Genomic DNA, 25,022 nt, shown 5'->3' with positions numbered 1-25,022 from the left:
GGGTGACTATCAAGTACCCGGAGCACAGTGTGGGAACCTCTGGATTAGATGAATTAGTTAAAACCTATGCTGTGTTTTGAAAATACAAATGCTATTTCAGTGCTAAGTCTGATTATTATTATAATCTTCCCTTTTGTGAGGTTGCTGGGGGTGGTGGTGGAGTGGTGGCGGTGAAGAGTGACCTTGGAGACAAATTTTAGATCACAAAGCTGTGTTTCGTTGCTGGCCGTAACAAAACCCAGCGTTCTTTGTTAGTTAGAAAAGCAAGGCACAGAGGTAAGGTGCATCTGGGGGGAATGATGTTTGCAATCGATAGCTGTTCCTAGACAGCTGAAGTAATTTTGTCATTTGTTTTTTAAGACTGTCCTGGCGGGAGGGGAGGGGTTGCTTCCTGCAAGTGAACAAGTCCCGGTGATGGGATAGATAGAAACTGCCTCATAAGCAGGATCCTGGGGGTGGGGACCACATGACAACGAGGGGAGGGGAAGGTGGCTGCTGCAGGCGTCCGGCAGTGACAGCTCCTTCTCCCTTGGCACTTTATTCGCTTGTAGCAAGCGCTCCTAGTAATTACGCCTCTTAATTTAGGAGAGCGAGTGGGAGAAAGGAATATAAATTTGTGTATTAGCTTTAGAGATTGGAAATAGGGCAAGCGAACCTTCTCTCCGGGAGATTATATTTGGAAATGAAATAGAGTGACATTCAGTATAAACTTGAAAAATTGCTCTCTTTAACAGCAACAGGAGGAAAAAAAACACCATCCATATTGTGTTGGAGAGAAGCTGAAGTCTGTGTGTGTGTGTGTGTGTGTGTGTATTCACACTCACATCTGTCTATCTGTGTGTATATATGCAATTATATAGACATACATATGTTTTTAGGAACCTATCTGTTGGAAGACTATTTAACCTTAACCCTCCCTTCCCATTGATAAAGGACACTGACTTTGTTGTTACAGACCAATTAGCCTGTATAGACAGTGGGATTCGGGGCATGTCTGATCCAGTTAGCTCTTGTGTTTTTAAAACATTTATAAATGCGTTGTTGTTGTTTGCTTTGTTTCGGTCAAGTGTGAAATAGTTCTAAAGCACCATTATTTGGTCTCCAGTTTTTCTCCATGTGGTCCTCATGCTCAACAACAGCATCAAGGAAAAAGCCCTAACTAATCCTGTACCTTTTAGCCCATTTCTCAATGGCAAGTCATATAGTATTTTTGTAGCCAATACTGCTGTGTTTCTTTGAAGAGGAGTTGGGTCAAAGGTGAGCAACTTACTGCTCAGCTATTGAGAATACGGTGCTGCTTGGCTCTTCCCAAATGTTTTCTGCCCCTGATATTTTAGGCGACATTTTCATTCCCCTGTACATTGAGGGTTCATGGTGAAGGTGGTAAGAAGTCTTTTCTTTGTATGGAAAAGCTGATCAGAAGGGATTGAGTATGGAGTTTAGAGCCCTAGTAGTATTGCCATGTACCCAAATGACTATGGCCAAGGGAGAAGGAGCTGTTACCACCAGACACCTACAGTTGCCACCTTCCTCTCCCTGTCATGTTGTTCCTCACCCCTAGGATTCTGCTTATGTGGCAGTTTCTATCTATCTCATCACTAGGACTTGTTCACTTTTAGGAGGCAACCCCTCCCTTCCTGCCAGGACAGTCTTAAAATGGCTGTCACAAGGGATGTGGGATCTTTGTTCAAACACCACATTTGTTTCTTTGGAGGCAACTTGAGGCAGGAGGTCAGACTTACTTCACTGGCATGTTGGAAGGGAAGTAAATAAAATTCATATTTATTGATGCATCCTTTATAGATGATTACAACTGATGTTACTAGAATGACTGACATCTCAAGTGTCTGTTGTAGAGTGATGCATTTCATTTTCAAAGCTGAGTGTGTGGGCCATATAAGGGCCCTTTAGAACATAAGAATGGCCATACTGGGTCAGATCAATGGTCCATCTAGCACAGTATCCTGTCTTCTGACAGTGGCTGGTGCCTGGTGCTTCAGAGGGAATGAACAGAACAGGGCAATTATCCCATCCCCTGTTGTCTGATCCCAGTATCGGGCACCCAGAGGCTTAGGGGCACCCAGAACATGGGGTTGCTTCCTGGACCATCTTGGCTAATAGCCATTGATGGACCTATCCTCCATGAACTTATCTAAATCTTTTTTGAACCCATTATAGTTTTGGCTTTCACAAAATCCTCTAGCAAGGAGTTCCACAGGTGGACTGTGCATTGTGTGAAGAAATACTTCCTTTTTGTTTGTTTTAAACCTGCTTCCTATTAATTTCATTGGATGACCCCTAGTTCTTGTGTTATGTGAAGGAGTAAACACTTCCTTATTCACTTTCTCCAAACCATTCATGATTTTATAGACCTCTATCATATCCTACGAAATTCACGTTCCATTTTGGTCTATTTCACAGTCATAGGATTTTAAAAATAGTAAATTTCATGATTTCAGCTATTTAAATCTGAAATTTCACAGTGTTGTAATTGTAGGGGTCCTGACCCAAAAAGGAGTGGTGTGTGTGTGTGTGTGTGTGTGTGTGGAGGGGGGGGGTTGTGGTACTGCTACCCTTACTTCTGCGCTATTGCTGGCAGCATGAATATGTCCCAGTACAGATCCCCGGGAGACACCACTATTTACGTCTCTCCACTCTGAAAACTGACCATTTATTCCCACTCTTTGTTTCCTTTCTTCTAACCAGTTACTGATCCATGAGAGGACCTTCCCTCTTATCCCATGACTGCTTACTTTGCTTAAGAGCTTTTGGTGAGAGACCTTGTCAATGGCTTTCTGAAAGGTCAAGTGCACTATATCCACTGGGTTACCGTTGTCCACATTTGTTGACCCCCTCAAAAAATTCTAATAGATTAGTGATTCATGGTTTCCCTTTAGAAAAGCTGTGTTGACTCTTCCCCAACCAAATTATGTTCAGCTACATGTCTGATAATTCTGTTCTTCAGTATAGTTCCGACTACTGTGTCTAGTATGAAGTTTAGGCTTAGTGGCATGCAGTTGCCAGAATCACCCATGGAACCTTTTTTAAAATTTGGCATCACATTAGCTATCCTCCAGTCATCTCGTTCAGATGCTGATTTAAGCAATAGGTTACATACCACGATTAGTAGTTCCAGAATTTCAAATTTGTGTTCCTTCAGAACTCTTGGGTGAATACCGTCTGCTCCTGGTGACTTATTAGAGTAGAACCTCAGAGTTACAAACACCTCCAGAATGGAGGTTGTTCATAACTATGAAATGTTTGTAACTCTGAACAAAACTTTTTTGTGGGTCTTTCAAAAATTTACAACTGAACGTTGACTTAATACAGCTTTGAAATCTTACAATGCAGAAGAAAAATGCTGCTTTCCCTTAATTTTTTAGTAGTTTACATTTAAAACAGTACTGTATTTGCTTCTCGCTCGCTCGCTGCTGCTGCCTGATTGTGTACTTCCAGTTTCAAATGCGGCATATGATGACTGGTCTGTTTGTAACTCTGCAGTTCTGCTGTACTGTTTAATTTATTCCAAAACCATCTCTAAAGACCCGTTAATCTGGGACAGTTCCTCAGGTTTGTCACCTAAAAAGAATGACTCAGGTGTGGGAATCTCCCCTTTGTTTCATTCTAGTCTTCAGGTACAGACTCCTCCCTTCCAAGCCGGCCCGGTTTTGATACATTTCAATATTTATGTATTTGAATAGCTGATTGAATTGTGTTGAGATTTGTGGCAAATACAATCTCTCAGTTCACCTTTCCATACTGTCTCCATAGAAATTCACTTCTTATTTAGCTCCGCCTTTTAAATTCAGCTCTTTTGCTAAGGAAGGCCTTTCAAAGGATGATGCCTCACTCAGCCCATTATTTACCATAATAAACTTTAGATGTTGATAATGGATTTACAATTCCCCAAATGCTGAATTAGAGGCAGAAAATCTTCATCTTCAGTATAAAGTTGTTGAATCGGCCCCTCACTGTAACTCATTCATTTAGATCACATTGATTATTGTAACAGTAACAATATGTCTCCAGTCATGTAGTGTTGTATGAAATCTGTGTACATAAAGTGGGCAAATAAACCCTTGACCTTGTTTTCATCACCCAAACAAGTGCTTATTTTAACACTGAACTGAAATATTTTTTTAAACGAAATGCAAAACACAAAGGCTGCTTTGAAATCTGGGATCTGAAAGCTGGGCACAGAAATCTGTATTTCGGTGTGTATAGCTATGTAGCCTGACTTTCACAGGCAAGTTAATATTCAAAAATGTCCCCTTTTCAAAAGTGATTGGGAAATTTAGGAGCTTAAGTCCCATGGGAGTTCCAGAGTTTGTAAGTCACTGTTGAAAATGAGACTTGGACCTAGTCTCCACCTAAAACCTAGGTTGACCTAGTTACATTTCACACTGAGAGACAGTTAAGCCAAGCTAAGCCCTGGTGGAGAGAGGTCGAGGGAAGTTACTGCCTCTCCAGGGAGTGGATTTGTTGCTGTGACAGAAAAACCCTTCCATCGCCGTAGCAAGTGTATGCATTTCAGTGGTGTAACTGGAGCTCTGCCACTGTAGCACTTGTAATATAGATACAGCCTTAGATTCCTAGGTCGCAGATCATTTTGAAAATGACTGACATGAGCAGCCACACCCCAGGGAGCTGTGAGGACGTAGCACCCCGAGAATCAGTATTAACTCATTAGCAGAATATCTGGGGGGATGGAGTTTAAAAGTGACAAATGCCACAAGTGTAACTTGAAACCAAATATCTGAAAATGAAGGATGTTTTTCTTACCAGCTAGTAGCCCAGTTCAGAGTTGTGTGTTTTTCCTTCCATCTCTAAGGATCTCAGACACTTCAAGCAGAAGAGGGAAATAGAACAGGCTGAATTCCTTTTTTTTGCTGTCGGTGTTTGTAAAGTCATCAACACTTTCAGGAGAACCATCTTGAACTCCTGTCCCCTGGCAGGTTCAAAGTGGGGGAATGGGAGGAGAGGAAAAAACCATTCCATTTAATTCTAAACGTATTAGTAATTTCCCCTCTATTCTGTAAATGATAAGGCCTGAGATGTGTTTTCTGTTACTGAAACATCATGGCAGTACACATCATATAGATAATGGCACCTTTAAGGAATGAGTTATTTTAAATGTTGGATGTGCCCTGATCTCATCCAGTCAATAGCTCTAAAGTTGGCCAGAAATTGGGGATTATGGACATCAAGAAAGCTGCAAAGGAACTGGATAAAATGGAATGGAATGGAGGGAGGGGGAGGAAAAGAGGCTCTGACGTATTCTGGTTAAAAGGCCATTGCATGGTCAAAATGTTAAATACCAGTTTATTTTTTCTCACCATTCATGGCCTCTGACATTACTCACGGTTCTGCCCTTTCCTCCGGTGTCATAAAAACCTTGGCTAACTTAAAAAATAGCCTGGCTTCTTCTGGAGCCAGTAATATATTCTTTGGAATGGGGACAAATTAATTAGAGGGCCTAATGCTGAGCAGTTTGAGCTCCTGAAGCGCTCTTGGGAATAGTTTGAGCTTAGCACCTTTCTGGATCAAGCCTGTTATCATGATAGGAGACACAATAACATAGGGATGCATACCCACCCTGCGCTGAGATTCCCACCCCTGCTCTGGCCTCCCTGTATGCCAGGTGAAAGGGCTGGAGCAGCATAAAGGAGCTCTGAGAGTACATCTGCACTGCAGAAAAAATATCGTGGCAGCGGGTCTCCGAGCCAGACTCGGGCTTTCTCTAGGATACTAAAAATAGCAATGTAGACGTTCCTAATCGGGCTCCGAGACACACCCCGTCACCAGGTTTAAGAGTCTGCGTGGGAATCTCTGCATTGCTGTTTTTAGCCCTGAAGCTCAAGTCCAACTCACCTGTAGAACTGGGTTCTGAGACCTGCTGCCATGTTTGTTTTGGGATTTTTGGGGGGATTCAGTGTAGAGGTAGGTCAGAGGTTTTCAAACTGTGGGGTGCACCCTCCTAGATGGGCATGGAGGCATATTTTAGGGGGACAAGCAGCAACATTAGCCGGCTTGTGCCAGTCCCCATTGTAGGGCAGGGAGAGAGTGCCACCTCCACCCCTGGACTCACCTCAGCAGGCCACCCAGTTTTCCACTCCTGGCAGCCTCTGCACCTAGCGCTGGCTCCGCCCCCAGAGACGGTCACACGCACCACCCCCACCCTGAAAACCTGAGGGGGAGGGCAGAGAGGCAGGTATTGGCCCTGCTCTAGGGTGCATCCTGGCTGCAAGGTAGAAGCAGCCTGCTGCTGGGGAAGCCTTGGCTGTGCCGTTATTAAGTATCTGTGTATCTGAAACTTACAGGTGCAGGTAATTTCATTAAAGTCGTGTTAAGGTCTGTGTTAGATTTATGAGCAAGGTATCAAGAATATTTCTGGATGTGTCTATTTTTGGCTGGGGGGGGAGCTCAGCTCAGAAAGTTTTAAAACTGCTGACGTAGACGTACCCAAGAAGCCCCAGATCTAGCTAGAGGAGAATTCCCCTGTTGCAGGCTCTGAGTAAGACAGCCAAAAGCTGTCTTCCAAAGACCCCCTTGCAAGCACAGGTGTATGGGGGTGAGGAGCATTTTGGGGGTGGGGAGGCAGCATGTAGCACTGTGGAGTTTCTGGCAGCATTGTGGCCCACAAGAAGCCAGGGACAGCTGCTGGGATTTAGGCATCCTCCTCCACCCCACATCTGTCTAATTTACACCGTGGATTTTTCTGGCCCCTGGAGCAGCTCAGACTTGGGATGGCACAAAGGTTACTTAAAACCCTCTTACCTCACCCCACCACAACCCCAGGTTGCTCGTAGAGGCACCGCACGGAATCTCACCCGGGTTCTAATAAAGCTGCCTAGGAGGTAGTCGCTGTATAGTTACTAGAAGTGTGACACTAACTCCTTATCAAATAGGACTTACACTGACACTGTGCCCTCCGGAACAGATATGAGCACATGTGTACACACAGACACATCTCCCCTCTCCTCTTCCCATTATACACTCAAACTCTTTCCCTCTGCATACAACAAACACATGCAACCCCAAACCACAGAAAACAGATTCCTAACCCCCCATCTTCTCCAAAGGAGCTGGCAGTGATTTATTGGTTCATGTCAGTTAGCAGGTGGCAGTTGGACTCAAGGCTGAGGCCGCTTAGCCTTTGATAAATAGCATATTTACCAGTACTCCATCTTCAAATGCTATCCACATGTGGCCCAGAAAGCGGCACAAAACTATAATAACAAACCTCATCCCAGCCTTCTGCAGAGATGGGAAGCAGAGTGTATAATGAATGTTTCCCTGCTAGAAGTAGGTTGGAATTGAAGTCTGCTGCCAGTACCAGTTCCTTGATTCTCATCCCTGGAATTATCTAGAGTGCTTGCTTTATCCCAGCCATCTGTAATGAACTGAGCTGGGACAGATAAGCTCAGTAATCAGAAAATTGAGGGAAGCATTCCTCGCTGTGATAATCTTGTCAGCCGGCTAATATACATGAACATTTTTACAGCATAATGATGCAGGAGGGCTTTTTGCTTCTTCTTTCTCTTTGCTTGAAAGGGTTTTGGCAAATAATGGGAGAATATCCACATCTAGTGTTCCAAAGAGGATTTTGGCTAGAACCTCTTCCCCCGTCTTTCTCCTTTCCTTTAGCCCCTGATGTATCCAAAGGGGCGGGGAATTAGGCTATCCCTGTCCCTAGCTATAATGCTGCCATGTTTTTCATGCCTTTCCTGCAGGTGTGCGAAGATACATTACACTGGAACTTTGTTTCTGGCTAAGCAATGTGACTAGCCATAGCTCTGCAGTTGAATGCATGTTCTTTTTGCCCACCTACCCACTGTCCCCTTCTTCTAAAAGCAAGACACTGATACCAGCTGGCTGCATTTGGACCTAGTACACCAGTGCAGAATTATGATGCTCTACACGTCTAATCAGTACAGTTGAAGGGTACTGTTTGTTAATGTGTTATCTCCCTGATGTTGAATACTGAGCCCTCTCTGTTCATATGGTTTGCATCTCTAATTAGGGTTGTGTTGCTTATTATTTCCCCTGAAAATGGAAAGCATAGCATCTGGCCATAGATTTATGAGGGGGAGTTAGTGATCAGGAGGTACAAGACAGATGCTGAAGGAAGAGCCAAAGTGTGAGGAGGGGAATAGGTGTACAAGAACAGACAATGAAGAATGAGTGGGGAGGATATCCAGGCTGGGAGGAGACATAACAGGGCCACAGGGTGTCTGAAAGTTACTTACGCTCAGAATTGGTTGTCTCTGCTTAGAATGCCTGAGGCTTTTAGGATAATAGTTTAATAGCAGGTAAAATATACCATTTCTCCCTCCCCTTTGCGGGGACTTTTGGGCGCTGGATGGGGGACACAGATTTGCATAGCCAAAGGAGACCGAAGCAATTGCTACACATTCCTCCCTCTGCTCCCAACCTGACAGTTATAGGGCCTGAGTAAGAGATTCCATGTGCTCAGATTGTGGCTTGGTTTCCCAGCCTAAAGGGAGCTGAGGCAAACTGTTTTCTTAATTCTTCATCCACTTTTTCTCCCCCACCCCACCTGGGCAACTTGTATCTGAAAGGGTTGGAAATTCTCCCCTGTCTGATGGGTGCAGTGTAGAAGCCTTGGACAGAAGTTAGACTGGACAAGGCAATCTGATCAGCTTATTTCCTCTGGGAGTTATTGGTGCTTAATGAGGTTGCATTGCCAGTATAGAACTTCAGGTGCTAGGCAACTCCTAGTTTCATGCAAAGAGTTCTCTGCCTCGATTTACTCACCAGGGAATGGATGGGGAAATATTCAGAAGAGGAGCAATGGCTCCGCTTGAACAATATCAGTCCTCCCTTTAATGGCTCCGCTTGAACAATATCAGTCCTCCCTTCCTCAGCTGCCCCATACAGCCTTTGAGCAAATGTTGGGCGAGATAATTGGAGGTGTGGCAAGAGAGGGTGTATTAATTGGGGAGCTGGTACTTGGCACATGTAAAACTGTTGTATTTCACAACGTTTATTGGAATGATTTCTATACTGAGATGGAACTGGCTGTGGAGTATGAAATGGCTGCCTCCCTGCTGTTTCTCAGCATCATATGAGCTGAAGTTGGTTTCCATTTCTGTTGTCTCTAAGCTGAAGAACCACATGACACTGGACACAGCTGCCTGATGGAAATGAAGGCACTTATGTGCCAGTGGGATCATAGAATTTGCTGTAGTGGGATGGATTGTGAGCCATCAGGTTGTTGTAAATGCCTGATGCTTCAGAGGAAGGTGAAAAAACCCATAATGCATCTGGCCAATTGTACCTCCATGAGGAGTTGTAATGATAAATTCCTTACTGCAAACTTATATTAGAAAAATCTGTGTGCCATGGTCCATACTTCAAAATATTGAAGTCCCAGGACTCCTTACTCCCTGAGAGTCCTGGGCATTCAGTAGTGTGATTCAGCAGTGTGCACCCATGTCTGTCATGTCTCTGACAGATGAACTAACCTCCTGTCCTATTCCTGCAGTTGGAAGTGGAGCTAAAGAGCCTGAAGTCTCAGGCATGCACAGCAGCTCAGAGCACCTTCATCACTACTGAGGAAGTGAACGCACTCAGGTGAGCATGTGCTAGGAGCTGTTCCTTCTATTTGTTACACAATTGGGGAGAAGGGAAAGGACCAAGTTGATGTTATAAAAGGAAACAAATGCTGCATCCTCATCATTTATTATTTCTATTGTGGTAGCACCTAGGAGCCCTGGTCATAACCCGGGACCCCATCTGTAAAAATGTAACACCGACACCCCCCAGTCGTCAGCAGGTGGGATTGAACCTGGGATCTCAGTGCATGAGCCCCTACTGCATGAACTAAAAGCCATCTGACTCTTAGCTAAGGCTGTAGAGCAGACTCGTTAATCTCTAAGTGGTCTCGGTGCCACTACATGGGACAGAACACCACACCCAGGTGGTGTGTGGGTTACACAAGTACACAACAAAAAGACAGTTCCAGGAAACTTACAGTAAAAGTAACTAAGCTTTAGGGCTGGTCTTTACACTGACCTTTTCCTGATAGGATATTTTCATAGTAGAATCCTTCTTTGTCCACCTACCTTCACCTCATGCTCATGTCACCCCCCCCCAAAAAAAAAACCCAATAAGAAATTCCAGGAGCCATGGAAAAGCCCTGGGGTCTCTATCCTTTCTTACACGTTGTCATTTTCGGACCTTGGGTTTCTCCATGCTCTGTTTTGGAATCTGCTTGAGTCTCTTGCCCTCTGTTAATTCATGTTGCAGTGGCTCCTTCATCACCCCATTTACTTCCCTCCCTGTGGAACAGCTTTGCTGTTTGTTTTTTATTTTTACTGGATCTGGACTTTAAGTACAGAACCTGTTGGCATCCATGGAGAGAGGCTTAGAAACAGCCTTTTGTAATACTGATGTGCTTCCAGGGCTGGAGAGAAAAGAAAAATGGTTCCCCTAGTGTGCAGTTGCAGATGGCAGAGGGATACATGTTGTGATTCAGTGAGAGAGAAGTTACAAAACAGCATTTCAGCAGAGGGATACATAAGCACTTACAAAAGCTACAATGAAACTAGACAACCTTTCAGTGTATTTATTAAAGTATTTACAGCTCCCATTCCAAGGTAGGTGAAACAATAAATACCAAGCGCAGAAAGTTCATCTGTATCCAGAATGTTTTAATAAAGTTCCTTCTTTTTAAACTGAGCCAATCTGTTTGATCTTGACAACTTGCATTTGTGGTTCTGAACTGATGTGAGATTTTGGCTGGATTTCCTTCTCTTAATTCTTTTCTATTTTCAGTTCCATCATTGTAAAAGTATTGCTGCCTCTCAGGAGCGAGAGCAGGATTTTGCAGGAGGCACAAATTATTGGCCTGCATCTTATGGATTTTCTAAATGTCCCCCTCCCTGCCTGGCTTGTTTTACAGCTCTAGAAGGGTTGTTCAGTATTAGAATGGAATGGATTTGAAAATCGCCAGTGTTCAGCTAAGCTTTCTAATACAATAGAGAGCTCTTAAACTGCCCTTTGGGATGTATTTCTCAAGGACAGCTCCCACAAGATGGAGTGGCAGAATTTTGGAGGCCTCTCTCCACCAAATCATCTTTTAATGAGATGGTACTGTAGGTCACACCGTGGTTTTGTTCCCTCCTCCTATGAGGGTAAATCAGTTTTTCCTAAATCCTTATTCATGATGTGAGTGTTGGTTTGAGACTTGATCTCATTCTGTCTTTCGCTTTCTCTGGGGGGCACACAGGACTAGCCTGAAGCATGGTGTTTGCAGTGCTACAGGGGTGTTCAAAATCTCTCCAGCAGCAATAAAACTCATCTCTTATTCTGATTAATATTATGCTTCTCTATCAGTAAAACCAGCATCCTGTTTGCTGTCTTCTGGGAGCTGGAGGCTTTCAGGATGTTTCTACAGTAACTCCCCAGTCTCCCCCCTCTCTCCTGGTTAGTATGGACTGCAGCACCCTTTCCATTTAGGAGCAATTCCAGTCTCTCTATTTTCACCTCCAAGATTCATTATTCAGTGTTTATCTTCATTAAACAGCATTTGCCATCTATTAACTGAGCAACTTCAAGGACAGCAGAAAACAAAATGAAACAGCTGGATTTCCACATATTCGAGGACTTCATGAGATTGCTGATGCCTTCCTTACAGTGGAAATGGATCTCATTTCTCACTTTCTCCATCTTTTCCCTGGTTTGCAAACCTAGCCCCTGGACTGAGGCAGATTTCACAAACAGCACCGTCAGGTCCCTTGCAATGATTTTATTACTGAGTGCCAGTAGTGTGCTAGGTGCTCTGCAAGCAGAAGAAGCCCCTGTCATGCTCTTTAAGGCATGGCAGTCTAAATAGAACTCCAAACTGTGGTGGGGGGGGGGTTAAGTGAGAGTCCATTGCCTGTCAACCCCATACCTCTGCTTCTTTCATTTAAATTGTGCCTGAGAATTCAAATAGAGTGTCCCAGAAGTGGACTCCTCCCCAGCAAAGCCATTTATATTCTGGAACAGTTCTCCAGTGAGGAGCAATAAATTGAAGGCAGAATTGAAAGCTGTGTCAAGCTAAGAGGCCAAGTTTCTGGGGTTGCCTCTCATAGCAGCACAGTCCACCTCCCTCCCCCCGCCCCACCACCCACACACCACAAACACTTCCAGGACCACACACTTCTGCAGCTAGGGTCACCGGAGACATTTGACCCTTCAGATCTATTATAAGATTATTTTTGGTAGATTCCCAGTGTAGCTAAACCTTCTTTGTTCAGATGGAAGTCTGTCATTGAGCCATTTTTTGTTGCCAGGCTGGTGCTGGTGTATTTAGTAAAATACAGAACATGTTCCAAACCCTGATGATGGTGATTTGGCGGCTAAGCAGGCCTGAGTGGTGTGGCTTCTGTATGCAAGGATGTGAACCTGGGTTTCTTTCCTTTTCTCGTCACAATTTTATGACTCTCTTTGCAAGGTGGATGGAAACGGTATAAAGTTGCTCACTTGGTTTCATCCCTTCCCTTCTTGCTGCTCAGCATGTGCAAGTTTTGTGGGCCATGGGTTTCTCACAGAAAACACACACTGTATGAAGTGTTTTCTTTCAGCTGGAGGCATCTTCAATCGGGCTAGTGGGCAATTTCTCATCCCCTTCTCTACACAAGTAGGTGGACTGCTGTGCTGCTGTAGTCTATTTTCTTCTCAGGAGCAGCCAACTCCAAATATCATTGTCTTCCTTCTACTTTCTGTTCTGCAGAACATGGACTTCTCTTCTCTGCAGAATTAGGGAGAAAGCACTTGGTTTGTGGCTCCAGAGTTACCCAATCTAGGAATGGGGTAGTGTTCCACCTCTCCTGCTTCTGGCATCCCCCATGCACTGGGGCTGGGAACCTGTAAAGAGCTCTCTTACTGTAACACAGATAAACCCTTGCTGTCAGGGAATCATGAGACATTTTCACAGGGTTCCCCCTTGTATGGGGACCAGGAATAGTTTGTTGTGGTTGTGACGTTTCCGGAGGTAGCTGCACCTCTGAGCACTTGTGGTCCTCCTTGTGGCCACCTCACTTAGTTCTCAGGCCTCTAGTCATCTTTCTTGAGGTGGGTTCTCGCTATCCACTCCCTCCTGACTGAGGTCTTAGGCTGCAGACTCCTCCAAATCATTAAGATTATCACAGCAGGTCTGACTTTAGTTCAGCACCCATAGTTTTGTTCTCTCGGGGGCAGTGACTGAGTTACTGGTGACCAGCCAGGTGTCCCAAAACAAAGTACTATTTATTCAGAACAGAAGTATTACAGAGAAAAGGCATCTTACAAACAGTAAACATCTAGCTTATCAGTGTCACCATCTTCCACATGGAAACCCTGTCAGTTTCCAAAGTACTGCAGGGCCTGCCCCTCTCTGTCACAGTCTCATGTGGATTAAATGTGAATGGCCCTCTCCAAGGTCAGGGCTGTTCTTTGTTTACCAGGCCTCTTGAACCAGGTCAGACCTATACATGCTATTTCCCTTAGGGGATGAAATTTTCACAGAGTAGATACCTGCATTAGGAATTTGCTCTAATTACCCCCTGCCCTCCTGATATTAGTTCCTGCAGAAAATCCTTTGGCTCCCCCCATTTAGCCAGGAATACAATCACTAGCCAACCCATAAAGATACATATAACATTTGTAAAATCAATATAATAGTTTTTAAATATTCTGTGTGTCCATAGCTTCTCTCGTAGTGGACCATGGCAGAACCCTTCACATGGCTGACAGCAGGTGGGTGGGTGTGTTAAGGAAGGAAAGGAGGGAGGGGTTTTGGAGGGTGGGAAGGGGAATCATTGTGCCCTCCCCTCCTTCTCCATTACAGTGTTAAGGTTTTGTCTACACTATCAAGTTTTGTCGACAAAACTTATGTCGACACCCAAAAGTCGACAAAACAAAAATCGCCAAAGGGTGCTCACACTTGCTCCCTCTGTCCACAGATCATGTCCACGTTGTGTGAGCAATGCATTGTGGGTATGTATCCCACAGTGCAGTGTTGTGGGAAGGCGGATCTGATCACTGTACATCTTGGGAGGATCCCCTCCCAGTTCTCCCAGAGCCTCAGCTTCCAGGAGCGGCATCATGAGTAGCTCTGTGAGCTCTCCATGCTGAGGAATGTCAAAGCAGGGCAACAATCTCTCCTTCCTGCCTACCTGCGACAGCAGTCTGCCTGCCCCTGTGTTCCTAGTGCAGGGCAGAACAGGAGCATTCCAATGATTTGCTCTTTCTTCCCCAAAGGGAGCAGCACACTCAGCTGTCAGATACTTCCCGCAGCTTTGAAAGGGGAGGGGTGCATGCCTGCAGGGCAGCAGAGATCAAAACACTGAGCAGAGCAATCAGGGCAGGCATTGTGGGATACTGGCGGAAGCCAGTTCTGTTGACAAAACAAACAGCAGTGTCTACACTGGCTCTTTGGGCTTGGCTACACTGGAAACTCCAAAGCGCTGCCGCGGGAGCGCTCCTGCGGCAGCGCTTTGAAGAGTGAGTGTGGTCGCGGCGCCAGCGCTGGGAGAGAGCTCTCCCAGCACTGCAGGTACTCCACCTCCCCGAGGGGATTAGCTTACAGCACTGGGAGCGCGGCTCCCAACGCTGGGGCACTGTTTACACTGGCGCTTTACAGTGCTGTAACTTGCTGCGCTCAGGGGGGTGTTTTTTCACACCCCTGAGTGAGAAAGTTGCAGCGCTGTAAAGCGCCAGTGTAGCCAAGGCCTTAGACAGTAAAGGGAGGGAAAGAGAAAAAAGTCTCTCCTAGGGGTAAAAGTTTTTTGTTGCTGAAACCGGGCGTTTTTCCCAACAAAAGTCACATTGCAGCGTGTACGCTCTCACTGGTTTGTTGCCAAAAGGCAGTTTTTGGCGACAAAACTTGGTAGTGTAGACTAAGCCCTAGAGGAGCTGCCCCTGTGAGGTTCCACACGACCAGTTCCCACTGCTGCACCTTGTTTGTGGTGTGTCTCTAGTCATTGGAGTCTAATGCCTGCTGCCAGTGGGGATGCAGGAATTAGGAACGCGCCTGTACTTACATTCTTTCCCTGTACAATTTGCCATCACAAATTCACTCTGGCAGAAAATAGGTGGAAGAAGAATACAAACTCTCCAAATTGGAAGGTGGGGAAAGAAACCCCACTCCTCATGAGGGAATTATTTTCACTGCTAACGTTTACCATGGGCCTCAGCACATCATTCGCCTTCAATCCGATGTGACCGCTCTCCTGGACTAAGCCCAACCCAACCAGTTAGCTGCTCTCCTGAAGGAACCTGAAAAATGGAACCATCAGAAGCCAAGGAAAGGACCAGGGAAAGGACTGTGTGCTTCCAGGCATTTCCATATAAACTTCACTGTTAAAAGCTAACTTCTGAAAACAAATGCAGGATAGTCACAAAGGACAAAGAAATCCACATTAATCCCCTAAATCTGTATTCACATCCTGTGAGGGAGTGAAAGCTTTAAAAAAATCTTTTGTCTCCTTTTTCTTTAGTATGGAAAGTAAATTTTCAGTGAGAAGCTTGAAAGACTTTATCAGTTTTTCTCCTTCTCCCCTCGAGAACAAAGTGCTCTTTCGTCAGCCCGTTTATAGCTCTAAATGTGAAATTCTTTCCCAACTTTATTACTTCCGAGGAGACAATAAAAGCCAATATTAATGCTGTCATTCCACACACCCCTTGTCCCCTATAAATCATATTTGCCATATTCTTCAGATCTCATCATGGGAAAGGGTGGTCGAACAATTTAGTTTGTTGACCACAGGGCATAACAAACCGTGTTTAGTCAGTAACCCGTTTTACTTGGGTTGTGATAAATCTGCAAAGGCTGTTGTTTTAGTACAAATAAATAAAAGTAATACATTAAAAAACAGCTTTAGTAAAGACTTAAGTGGCAACAGCTGAAGGACCTTTTCAACTGGAACAAATCTGAACTTTTTCTTTCCGCTGTCAAACAGAAACTTCAGTAAATCCTAAGTGTTGTCTATGGATTTAGTGAGTAGGTAGAGTTACAGTGATTCAAAAGAAATTCATGTTCTTGCCAATGCCTGTTAGTCACACTTGCTGGAAATCTCTGCTCCATTCCCAACACCATCTCATTGCCATCTGGATCCCTTAATCGTGTCTTCTCCACACATACATTTTCTGTTCCATTCAGTAATTTCCAGTTCAGCAATAGCTTTTCTACATGGCAGTGCCCTCTTCACAGATGGGGCATACTGTGAGAGATGCCCCTATCAGTGGCAATACTATGCTGTCAGTCACACTGTGTTGTGCTATATTTGCCAACATTTTAATCTTATAAATAAGGACAATAAGGAGTAAAACAGGAGCACCTGTTCTGGAAGGAGAGAGTTGGAGAAATACTTCATTTTTTCCGGCTTAAAAAATAGGAATGGTCAGTCTGTCTGCCTCAGGTGTTACTATGGCACCTATCACCATAGCATCTAAGCACTTCCCAGATAAATTAGATTTGCATCCTTTTTCAAACCATGCTTTCTCTGGAGACCCATTTGATATTGGAGGGGTGCAGGAGCCCTCATCTGGTACCACAGTGTAGAGTGCTTATTCTGTAGGTGGCAAGAGATAAACATAACCCTTTAATTTTGGAGGGTGGGTGGTGATAAGAGATTTGTCAGAGGTTTTGAGCCAAAATGCAGTGTTTTGAATATGATGATGTCATTGACTCTGAATGTCTTGGGTATCTGATTCTGACCTTCAGTAGCTGCTATGTTGTTTTCTTACAGAAAAAATTCTCTCTTCCTTTGATATGTCCTGAAGGGTTAAAAGCACTTTTAAACATAGTGTGAGGAGTAACCCTAAGTTACATCTGAAGATGCTGTCATATGGCAACATCTTCTGGAAAAAGAAGGTGCCCAGGATGTTGGTGGATTATATGTAATGACAGTTGAGAGTGCCTCTCACCCTTTTCGCCAACCACTTTTTACCTGAGTGATGTATGACTTTTCAATGTCTAGAACGTTATTAAATAGCTTAATGTGTTTTTTCTCTTTAAAAACCAACCCCACACACACTGAAAAAACACCCCCTCCCCCGAAAATAAACGTTTAGCAAGAACAAAGAGGAACAGAAGGTTATACATGTGTGACATAGCCAAGGTAACATTGGTGTAAGAACTGTATTGAATTTCCTGATGAGTTGGTCTTTTACCTGTGTGTACTTAACGGTACAATAATGGTGTTTTATTCTTTTCATTTAATGTGGTGTCTTACCATTGGAAGAATGTTTTATGACAGGTGTGTGATTTCTGTCTTTGGGTCCTCCTTATTTTACTCTTTCCAGTGGTGGGACTAAAGCAGGTTTAGAGCATTGGGAGTTTCAGTGTATTTCTCTCTCTCTCTCTCTTCCCCGCCCTCCCCCCCCCCGCCCTCCCCCTTTACAGGTTAAAAATTGAAGAGTTGGAGGCTGAGCGAGGGCAGCTAGAAGAAGAGAACAAGTCTCTGGAAATGAAATTGGAAAAGCTCACTCTCCAGGTAAGAGGTGGGGCAGGGCCAGAAGGGCTTATTAGCTTGGCACAGTCGAGCCTTGGTGGATGGGTATACTGACAAACTTCCTGAAGCTCCTTTCACAGTCCACAGATCCTTCCTCTTCAATCTGGGGAAGGATCCCGCCAGAAGCCCAAACCGAGCCCATCCCACACACCCTTATCTGTGTACGATGCTGTCATATTGAGATTTTGGTGGTGTATTCAGGCATGCAAGAAGAGATGCTTTTTCCAGTATCCTTGGGTTAGAACCTCTTCCGTTTAGATGCTGCCGAACCTTTGTCTGTGCTAGCAAACTTCAGAGCCATAACTAACCACTGCTGCAGTTCTAGCAGTACTGGGAGCTGTTGTTTAGACTGTGTTTTCCACTGTGATGACAGGTTGGTAAAAATGCCTCGGCGCTGTTTACATTACAGCTGCCCACCATCCTTACCATTAGTGCTGAGCAAAGCTCAATAGCTTGCGGTCTTATCTGATAGGAGCTATTCAAGTCCAGAACATGATGATGGGGTATGGAAGGAACAAGTTGTGGTGGCAGTGATCCACACACTCTTCCCAAGAGGAGGAAGATATGAAATATGAAATCTGAGGGAAAGAAAAGCTAAAGTGCTGATTTCACCATGGCACTGCAGGATTTGCCTATCTTTTTGCTGAGGTTGATGCTTCGCCCATCTCATAAGCAAGAGTTTCAACTTTTTGATTCTGGATACAGCAGTGAAGCCTTCCTCTCCCTGAAGCTGGCAGCAATAGAAGTTGTTTACTTGGGCTGCTCTCATCTCTCTAACACTGTTACTCTGTGCAGAGGGAGGGGTGGGAGTGTTGCATTTAAAGCATCTTCTGTTTGAAAGAAGCCGGAGTGAGCGAGAAGCGAAGCCTACTTTGTGTTTAATCAAAGGCCATCCTGCTCTGAGCAGTGTTATCTCTCTCTGATGTGCCGAACAGCCCAGCCTTGTAACATTTCATTCTTTTAATTTTTCTTTCTTTCTCTCTTTTCCCCTTTTTGTGTAAATTGCTTTATGATGGTAGAAAACCTGCAGGTTTGAAATTACCCGAATTTCAGACAGACCATTGATTTTATCTTGACACCTATTAGAGGCAAATCAAATCTCTTTTTTATTACCAATTCCTGGAGACGGGGGAAGTGACAGCTTTGATAAAGCGGGGAGTTGAGAGCTGCTGAGCGCCGCTGCCGAGCCGTGGTTAGCGCGAAACCTGTCACCCAGCTCTCCTTTAATTGGGTTTCTGTCATCAGAAGGAGACGAAAACATTGGGTTTGGTGTTCTGATGCTCCAGTCTCCAAACATACACAACAGCAGCTTTGCTTTCAGAGCAGGTTACAACTCATTCAAATCCTATTTAATCTGTCCCCACTGCCTCAGGGTAGCTGCCAGCTCCCAGCACTGGGGCCATCACCATTCTGGCCAGAGTAATTCCCTGTTTTGTTTGGGATTCTGAGAGATCTAGTGTTTATACTCAGTGTCGGCAGTGCCAGTAGCCGAGCCCTTGAGATGCTAAAAGCACCAAGCTTCTAAGGTCTGTCTGCAGCAGGAAAGGTTCAAAGCCTTTCAGATAGTTTTGCTAATTGTCTTATTTTAGACAGAAGTGGGTGGGTAGGTGTGGTCATTTCGATAGCTGAGCTCATTTAATGCTGTGAAAATGATGTAATGATAAAGGCTGGGATCAGGACATCAAAGACAAAGCTGAGACAGAGCCTTCATGTTATAATAAAACCACTAGCCCACCATGTAAGCAGACTTAGGTGGCGCAGTGACTGTTGTATTCTTCACAAAATTCACAATTCAAATAAAAGTCGTTTGAACTCATCCCAGACTCTAGTAGTGCATATCACAATAGAACAATTCAGTGGCAGTGCTCAGAACCCCAGAGTTTAACAATGGACTAGTGCAGATCAGAGCTATGTGAGGGGACTGAAGAGGGACAAAAAAGACCTGGGGATGCAGGGAAAAGGAAAAGATGTGAGGAAGACAAGAGACAGGCAGGCATAGAGAAGGAGAAGAGGTCATCTGTCTGAGCTGGTTCAAGAAGGAGAAAGCAGCCCCATCAGTAGAGGTTAGATGGAGAACCCACCTGAGGAGAACTGGATTAAGTTAACAACATTCTTAGTTCTAGTTTGGGAAGGCTAAGGCTTGGACTTAGTTATTTGTTTAACTTCTCCTTATCTTCCCACTCTTTGTGCATACCTTATAAGCTTGGAGTTCTGGTTCCTTTGAACCAGGAAGTGAATAGCAAGGAAAAGAGAACACTATTGGGCAACTGAGATTTCTCCAACTGGAGATGGATCTGTGCAAGTCCGAGGCTGAAAAGATGTGAATTACAGACCAGTACCCATCCAGTTGAGTGGTCAAGAGGTCAGAACTGCCTACAAGGAAAAAACAGCCTTGTTAACAGAGGTTCTGGTCCTGGAGGTGCAACAGCACCCCCTGGCTTGACGTAATAATAGCAGCCGAATGCACCATTCCACCATATTCTGGGTTTCTGGTTTTGTTCAAAGGCTTTCAGCACCCTCAGTATAAAAATGGCTCAGTGGCCCTGCCTGCTAATGAAGATTCATTATTCATTACTTGAGTGCCAAGTCCTCAGCAGGCCCAGGCTAAGAATTACATCCTGTGTAAACACTTCTGTTGACTCTAGGCACTGCTGTGGACTGGGTTATCAGCTGCTGAATCCCATTAAATATGGGTTATCCAGCTATTAATCTCTTCAGTCAGATAGTGCAAGGAGAATATGTTGGAAAAAGTTAATTCCGCACTCAAATGGCATCACTGGAACATGCCCAAGTCAGTTTATTATTTGTTGCTCATTCTTCAGGGAGAAATCAAGGAGATGATGGGTTAAAATAATATCTTTGTCAGAAAGAAAAGCAAGAAAGGAGAACAAATGGCAATGTTACAAAATAATTTTTTTAAATGTACTGAAGAAAAAGTCCCCTAGTGAAATTTCAGAAATAGGAAAAACAAAGGATCAGAGAAAATAAGGAAGTAAAAGAGGTAGAAGACAATGAACAAATTAAAAAAAACCTCTACCAAATCTTAATCTGTAGCACTTCCTTTAAAAATAAATAAATAAGCCATTATTGGAATAAATGACTGCAATAAATAAAAGTTACTTACAAGAGAGTATATAAAATTTGTTGATGTGTTGGGGAGAGGGGTATGATAGAAAGTGAGTGAAATCAAGCATAACAACTTAAGTGCACCAATCTTTATTTACGGAGGTCTGATCAGTCCATAAAACCATATGCAGTGAATTCAAATCTGAAGGGATATGTCCAGCCTTTAGTAGCCAAGAGTTCAGGACCACCAAGGTTTGACTGTATTGACCCATGAAAAAGTTATCTTTAAAAAAATTCTCACATACTGTCACATGCCTGTGTGTCGGAGTATGGTCATTTTGCCTTTGCCTGTCCCTGAATTGTCTGCTGGCACTGATTCTGCATTTCAGTGAACTATATGGCACTAGCTGGGCCAGAGGGCAGGTATGTGCTTTGAAAGCTATTGTTGTATTAGGAGTATGTGATTTATCCTCCCCGAGCCTGTATTAGCAAGTGAAGAAATTGATGAATATCTGCAGCAGCATATATAGTATCTGACGTCTCTTTGTATTCTCTGCTTGCATGGGGACATCTTCAATTATGGCTAGAAGCTCCATCAACCTTCACACCCTTCAATTCCCAATACCCCTTTGGCTCTTGACACCTAGCTGTGGGCTGCATTGATTTTCCTTCACTGGTATAAACACAATAGCATGGATATTACTCGCTGTCCAGATCTTTACTGCTAATAAAAAACCTCAAATTACAAAAAAACAGAAAAAATGTTTGGATAGTAGGGAGACGACATCACTCCTTTCCCCTGACACATCTAACTGAAATCTTTTGAACCCAAGGTAGGGGGAGATCAGCTGGTATGAAGGCTGAGAGATCCCATACATTTAAGTGTTCACTCATCTGCACCCATTTCTGCTATGGCGACCCCTGCTGGAATGGGAGAGCATATCTGCTGCTGTGACTTGCTTTTGCATATTGTGGGCAGAGTGTTGCTGCTGTCTCAGAAAGTGGCTTAGTTTGTTAAACAGTCCAGAACACTTCAGGAAATCTGCCTTCTACTCATTGGGAGAAACTGCAACTTGAAGCCAGGAACAAAAGGGACTGATCAAATCAGTGCTTTTGGGATAAAATGGGAGGAAAGACTTTTGAAGAGTGCTCAATTAGCATTTATTACTGCTAGGAGCCTTGTGTTTACAGGCAATGGAGCGGATGGTGAAGTGTTCCTTATGCAAATACCACTCTCCTGCTTTTCCTGCTCTCCTCAGCTCTTCGAGTTGAAGGAGAAGAGATTCTTCAAGTTTGGCTGCTTCAAGGAAGATTGATTAAAATCAGCTGCAGTTTGACTTAATTGGATCCATATGTTTGGAGAGGGAGCTTGACTAGTTAGAACTTCTTGTAATTAGTTCACAGCTGGTTGGTGAGAAAAACAAAACTTCGGTTACAGTTCAGAGAAGTGGATCTGTAAAGATAAAGAACATCTTCCTGTCTTTATATTCGTACTTTTTCAGGCTCTGTAAATTGTCTAGTCCTCTAACCAGGCTAGCAGTCTGATTCCTGTGTGAGACACAAACTGGGGTGTGCAATTTGCTTTTTTGTTTCTGGATGAGAAGAATCAAATAAAGTTGGAATTGAAATCGATGCTGATAGGCAAGGAAATGTGACTAAGCTCATTTGGAAGACCGGAAAGACTCCATGTTGCATAGGGCAGAATCAGGAGTATTTCTGGCTATTTGTGAGCCTGTGGACTAGGTCAAGAGGCTCTGAACAGGATGACTCTGGAACCAGATACTCTTTGATTGAGAGCCCTCTAGGAGTAAGAATTAGAATTGAATTTATTTATCTGCCTTCCTCATTAAAATGTAATAGAATAACAAATATATAGTTGTGTATTGTACTAATATCCTTATAGATACTTAAAAAACAATTGAGGGTGCAAATTAACCAGGGAGGAGAGATTGAAGGGAGGGTACAAACTAAAGGGCCATCAGTGGGGATTGTGAAACCACTTTTGGGGGGGAAATACCATCATTCAAGTTGCTTTTTAAAAGTGAGGATGAGTAATTTCAGAGGGGCCAGTTCCATACAATAGAACCCTCCCCAGCAAAAGTACCATCACTTACTAGCATCACACTCAGTGGAAGGATCTCTAGGCTTGGTCTCCACTAGGAGTTAGGCCTTGTCTATGTGAGGAAATTGACCAGAACAGAATTCTGAAAAGCTGTCCCCATGGGGAGGCTATTTCAAATAGCTTATTCTGAAATAGCTATTCCAGTCAATTTCCGAGATAAACAAGACCTTTTCGGTTTGTTTGTAGGTGTTAGCTAAAAGATGCTAATGACTCCATTCTAAACGTCTGATGTAGACAAGGAAGTAGACTTTAACACAGGCTAAACTGGTCAGTTTCAAGCCTGGAAGGAGCCTCAGTTTTAACTTGATGAGCTTAGCACATGTTAAATAATAAACTGCCCTGTCTGATTTAGACTCTTAGAACATGTATGTTAGCACATGGTAGCTAACACCTTCTAACATGCCTGTACATCGGAGCCTAATCAAAACCTGTCTGATTGGTGATGGGAGAGCACACACTAACTTACTGTCTTCATGGAGGATGCAGAAGCTGCAGAGGGATGTTTCTCCTCTTTTAAGCATTAATGACTCATTATATAGTTAGGTCTTCACCCTCCAGACAGTAACTAGTTGGGAGTTAAGGGCCTCAGGCAAGTTTAGGTCACTTAATAGTCTAACTGCTCATTATGTAAAGAATGGATGAATCATTTACATTGTTATAAAACTTAAAGGGACACTGTCAGCCATTCCAGGTCTCCTAATTGACCTATCAAACATGCATAAATCTTATTCCCTGCCTAATTTGTCCTGGTGACTTCTCTTTCACAAACCACGTCTGTCTCCCCTTTGACCTTTCTTACATGCCCCCAGTCCACATGAGACTCCACATCACAGCTTGACCTCAGTGAAAACGTTCTCTGTACCCACACTTAGACACCTATTCCTCCCATCCCCCTTTCTTTGGCAAGGGCTTCTTGGATGCAAGAGGATTTATGCAAACTGCGTGCATCTTTTCAACCGGACATGGCTTTTTGGATGATTTGTCATTGATGGGGCTGATTACGTGTACCCCTGGTTGAGAACCACTGCTCTAACCCTCTGTGTTCCCTTCCCAGCTGGAGTTTTGTTACATTTCTTACGTCAGTTATAGGCAAAAATCCTCTTTGGAGCATGACATATTGCACCACATCCTTCACTGTTGTAAATGGACTTAGGTCCATTGACATCAGTCGAGCTGCACCCATTGACATCAAGCTGTGAGTCTGGCTCTCTGTGTGACAAAATAAGTTCTCAAAATATTAAGTCACATCTGATTTATACAGCTGTTATTTCCTTGATCAAACTTATGGTATTTGCCATTAAATATTGACCTAATACATCACTTATTGTTCAGGCACCTAGCTGGCAGATCTTTTAGTTCACTATCTCCGTCACAATGTATTTTCAGGCATTTGCAGCTGCCTTAACCCTGTTTAAAAGTCTCCCTTTGTGACTTGTGAGCCACTCAAGCTTTCTGTAGAAATGTGATCTGAGTTTTATTGGCAGCTGTGTATGACTAATTTGCAAAGGTGTGATGCATCCCCATTTAAAAAAACAAGTCTTTAAACCTGATTTTAGTTTAAACTTGCTTTACTTCCCGGATGATCCACACAAAGGAAAAACTGTGGCCACACTAGCCTGCATATGGGTGTGTATCACACCAACAGTTTTAGGAGAAAGGATCACTCCTGATTCTGCACTCATTCCACTTGAAGATTCCATTGTCTGCCAGCCCTGCTCAGCCCGCTGCTGGCCTGGGGTTTCCTCCATCCAGGCAGGCAGCGGGCTGAGTGGGGCCGATGGCTGGGACCCCGGCTGGCAGCAGAGTGCCACTAAAAATCAGCTCGCGTGCCGCCTTTGGCATGTGTGCCGCAGGTTGCTGACCCCTGGCATAGGCCATACAATTTCACCAAGTGATTCCTGCATCAAGGCCCTAATTTCTGGGTGAGATTTTGGAAAGACATTCAGTCTTGACTTGCACTTCAAGCGATGGAGAATCCTCGCTTCTCTAGGTAAGTTGACCCAATGGTTAATTATCCACATTATTTTTTCCACAGTCACCTTCATGGTTTTTTTGCACCTCATCCTGTATATACAAAACAACTCAAAGGTAAGCAGAGGTAGTGATCAGGTAGATCTGCCATTTGAACGACAAACTGTTTCTTGGCTTGATGTTGGCCCCGCTGAATGTGATGTGCAAAATGGGTGCCTAATAAAACAGGGACACCTGCAGTACAAACTTGCTAATGTTTGTTAACATCAAGGACTAAAACCAAGTGCAGAGATGCGCATTTGTGCAGTGAAGTATTGACATGCACTGACTTTTTTTTTTAGAAATATGGACACTGAATA

General features: G+C 43.9%; 1 protein-coding gene across 16 annotated transcripts in view; it reads left to right on the top strand.

Annotated features, from left to right (window-relative positions):
* MAD1L1 (mitotic arrest deficient 1 like 1) overlaps positions 1-25,022 on the top strand; it is a 529,111-nt gene that overhangs the window by 306,554 nt on the left and 197,535 nt on the right. For all 16 annotated transcript variants that reach the window (XM_065560101.1, XM_065560095.1, XM_065560102.1 and 13 more), the window contains 2 exons: positions 9,509-9,597; positions 17,396-17,486. In XM_065560101.1, coding sequence (XP_065416173.1) covers positions 9,509-9,597; positions 17,396-17,486 — 180 coding nt within the window. The remainder of the gene's footprint in view (positions 1-9,508; positions 9,598-17,395; positions 17,487-25,022) is intronic.

The sequence above is a fragment of the Chrysemys picta genome, chromosome 10, assembly GCF_011386835.1.
Source record: "Chrysemys picta bellii isolate R12L10 chromosome 10, ASM1138683v2, whole genome shotgun sequence".
Taxonomy (NCBI): Eukaryota; Metazoa; Chordata; order Testudines; family Emydidae; genus Chrysemys; species Chrysemys picta.
This window is presented reverse-complemented; position numbering and strand designations above follow the sequence as displayed.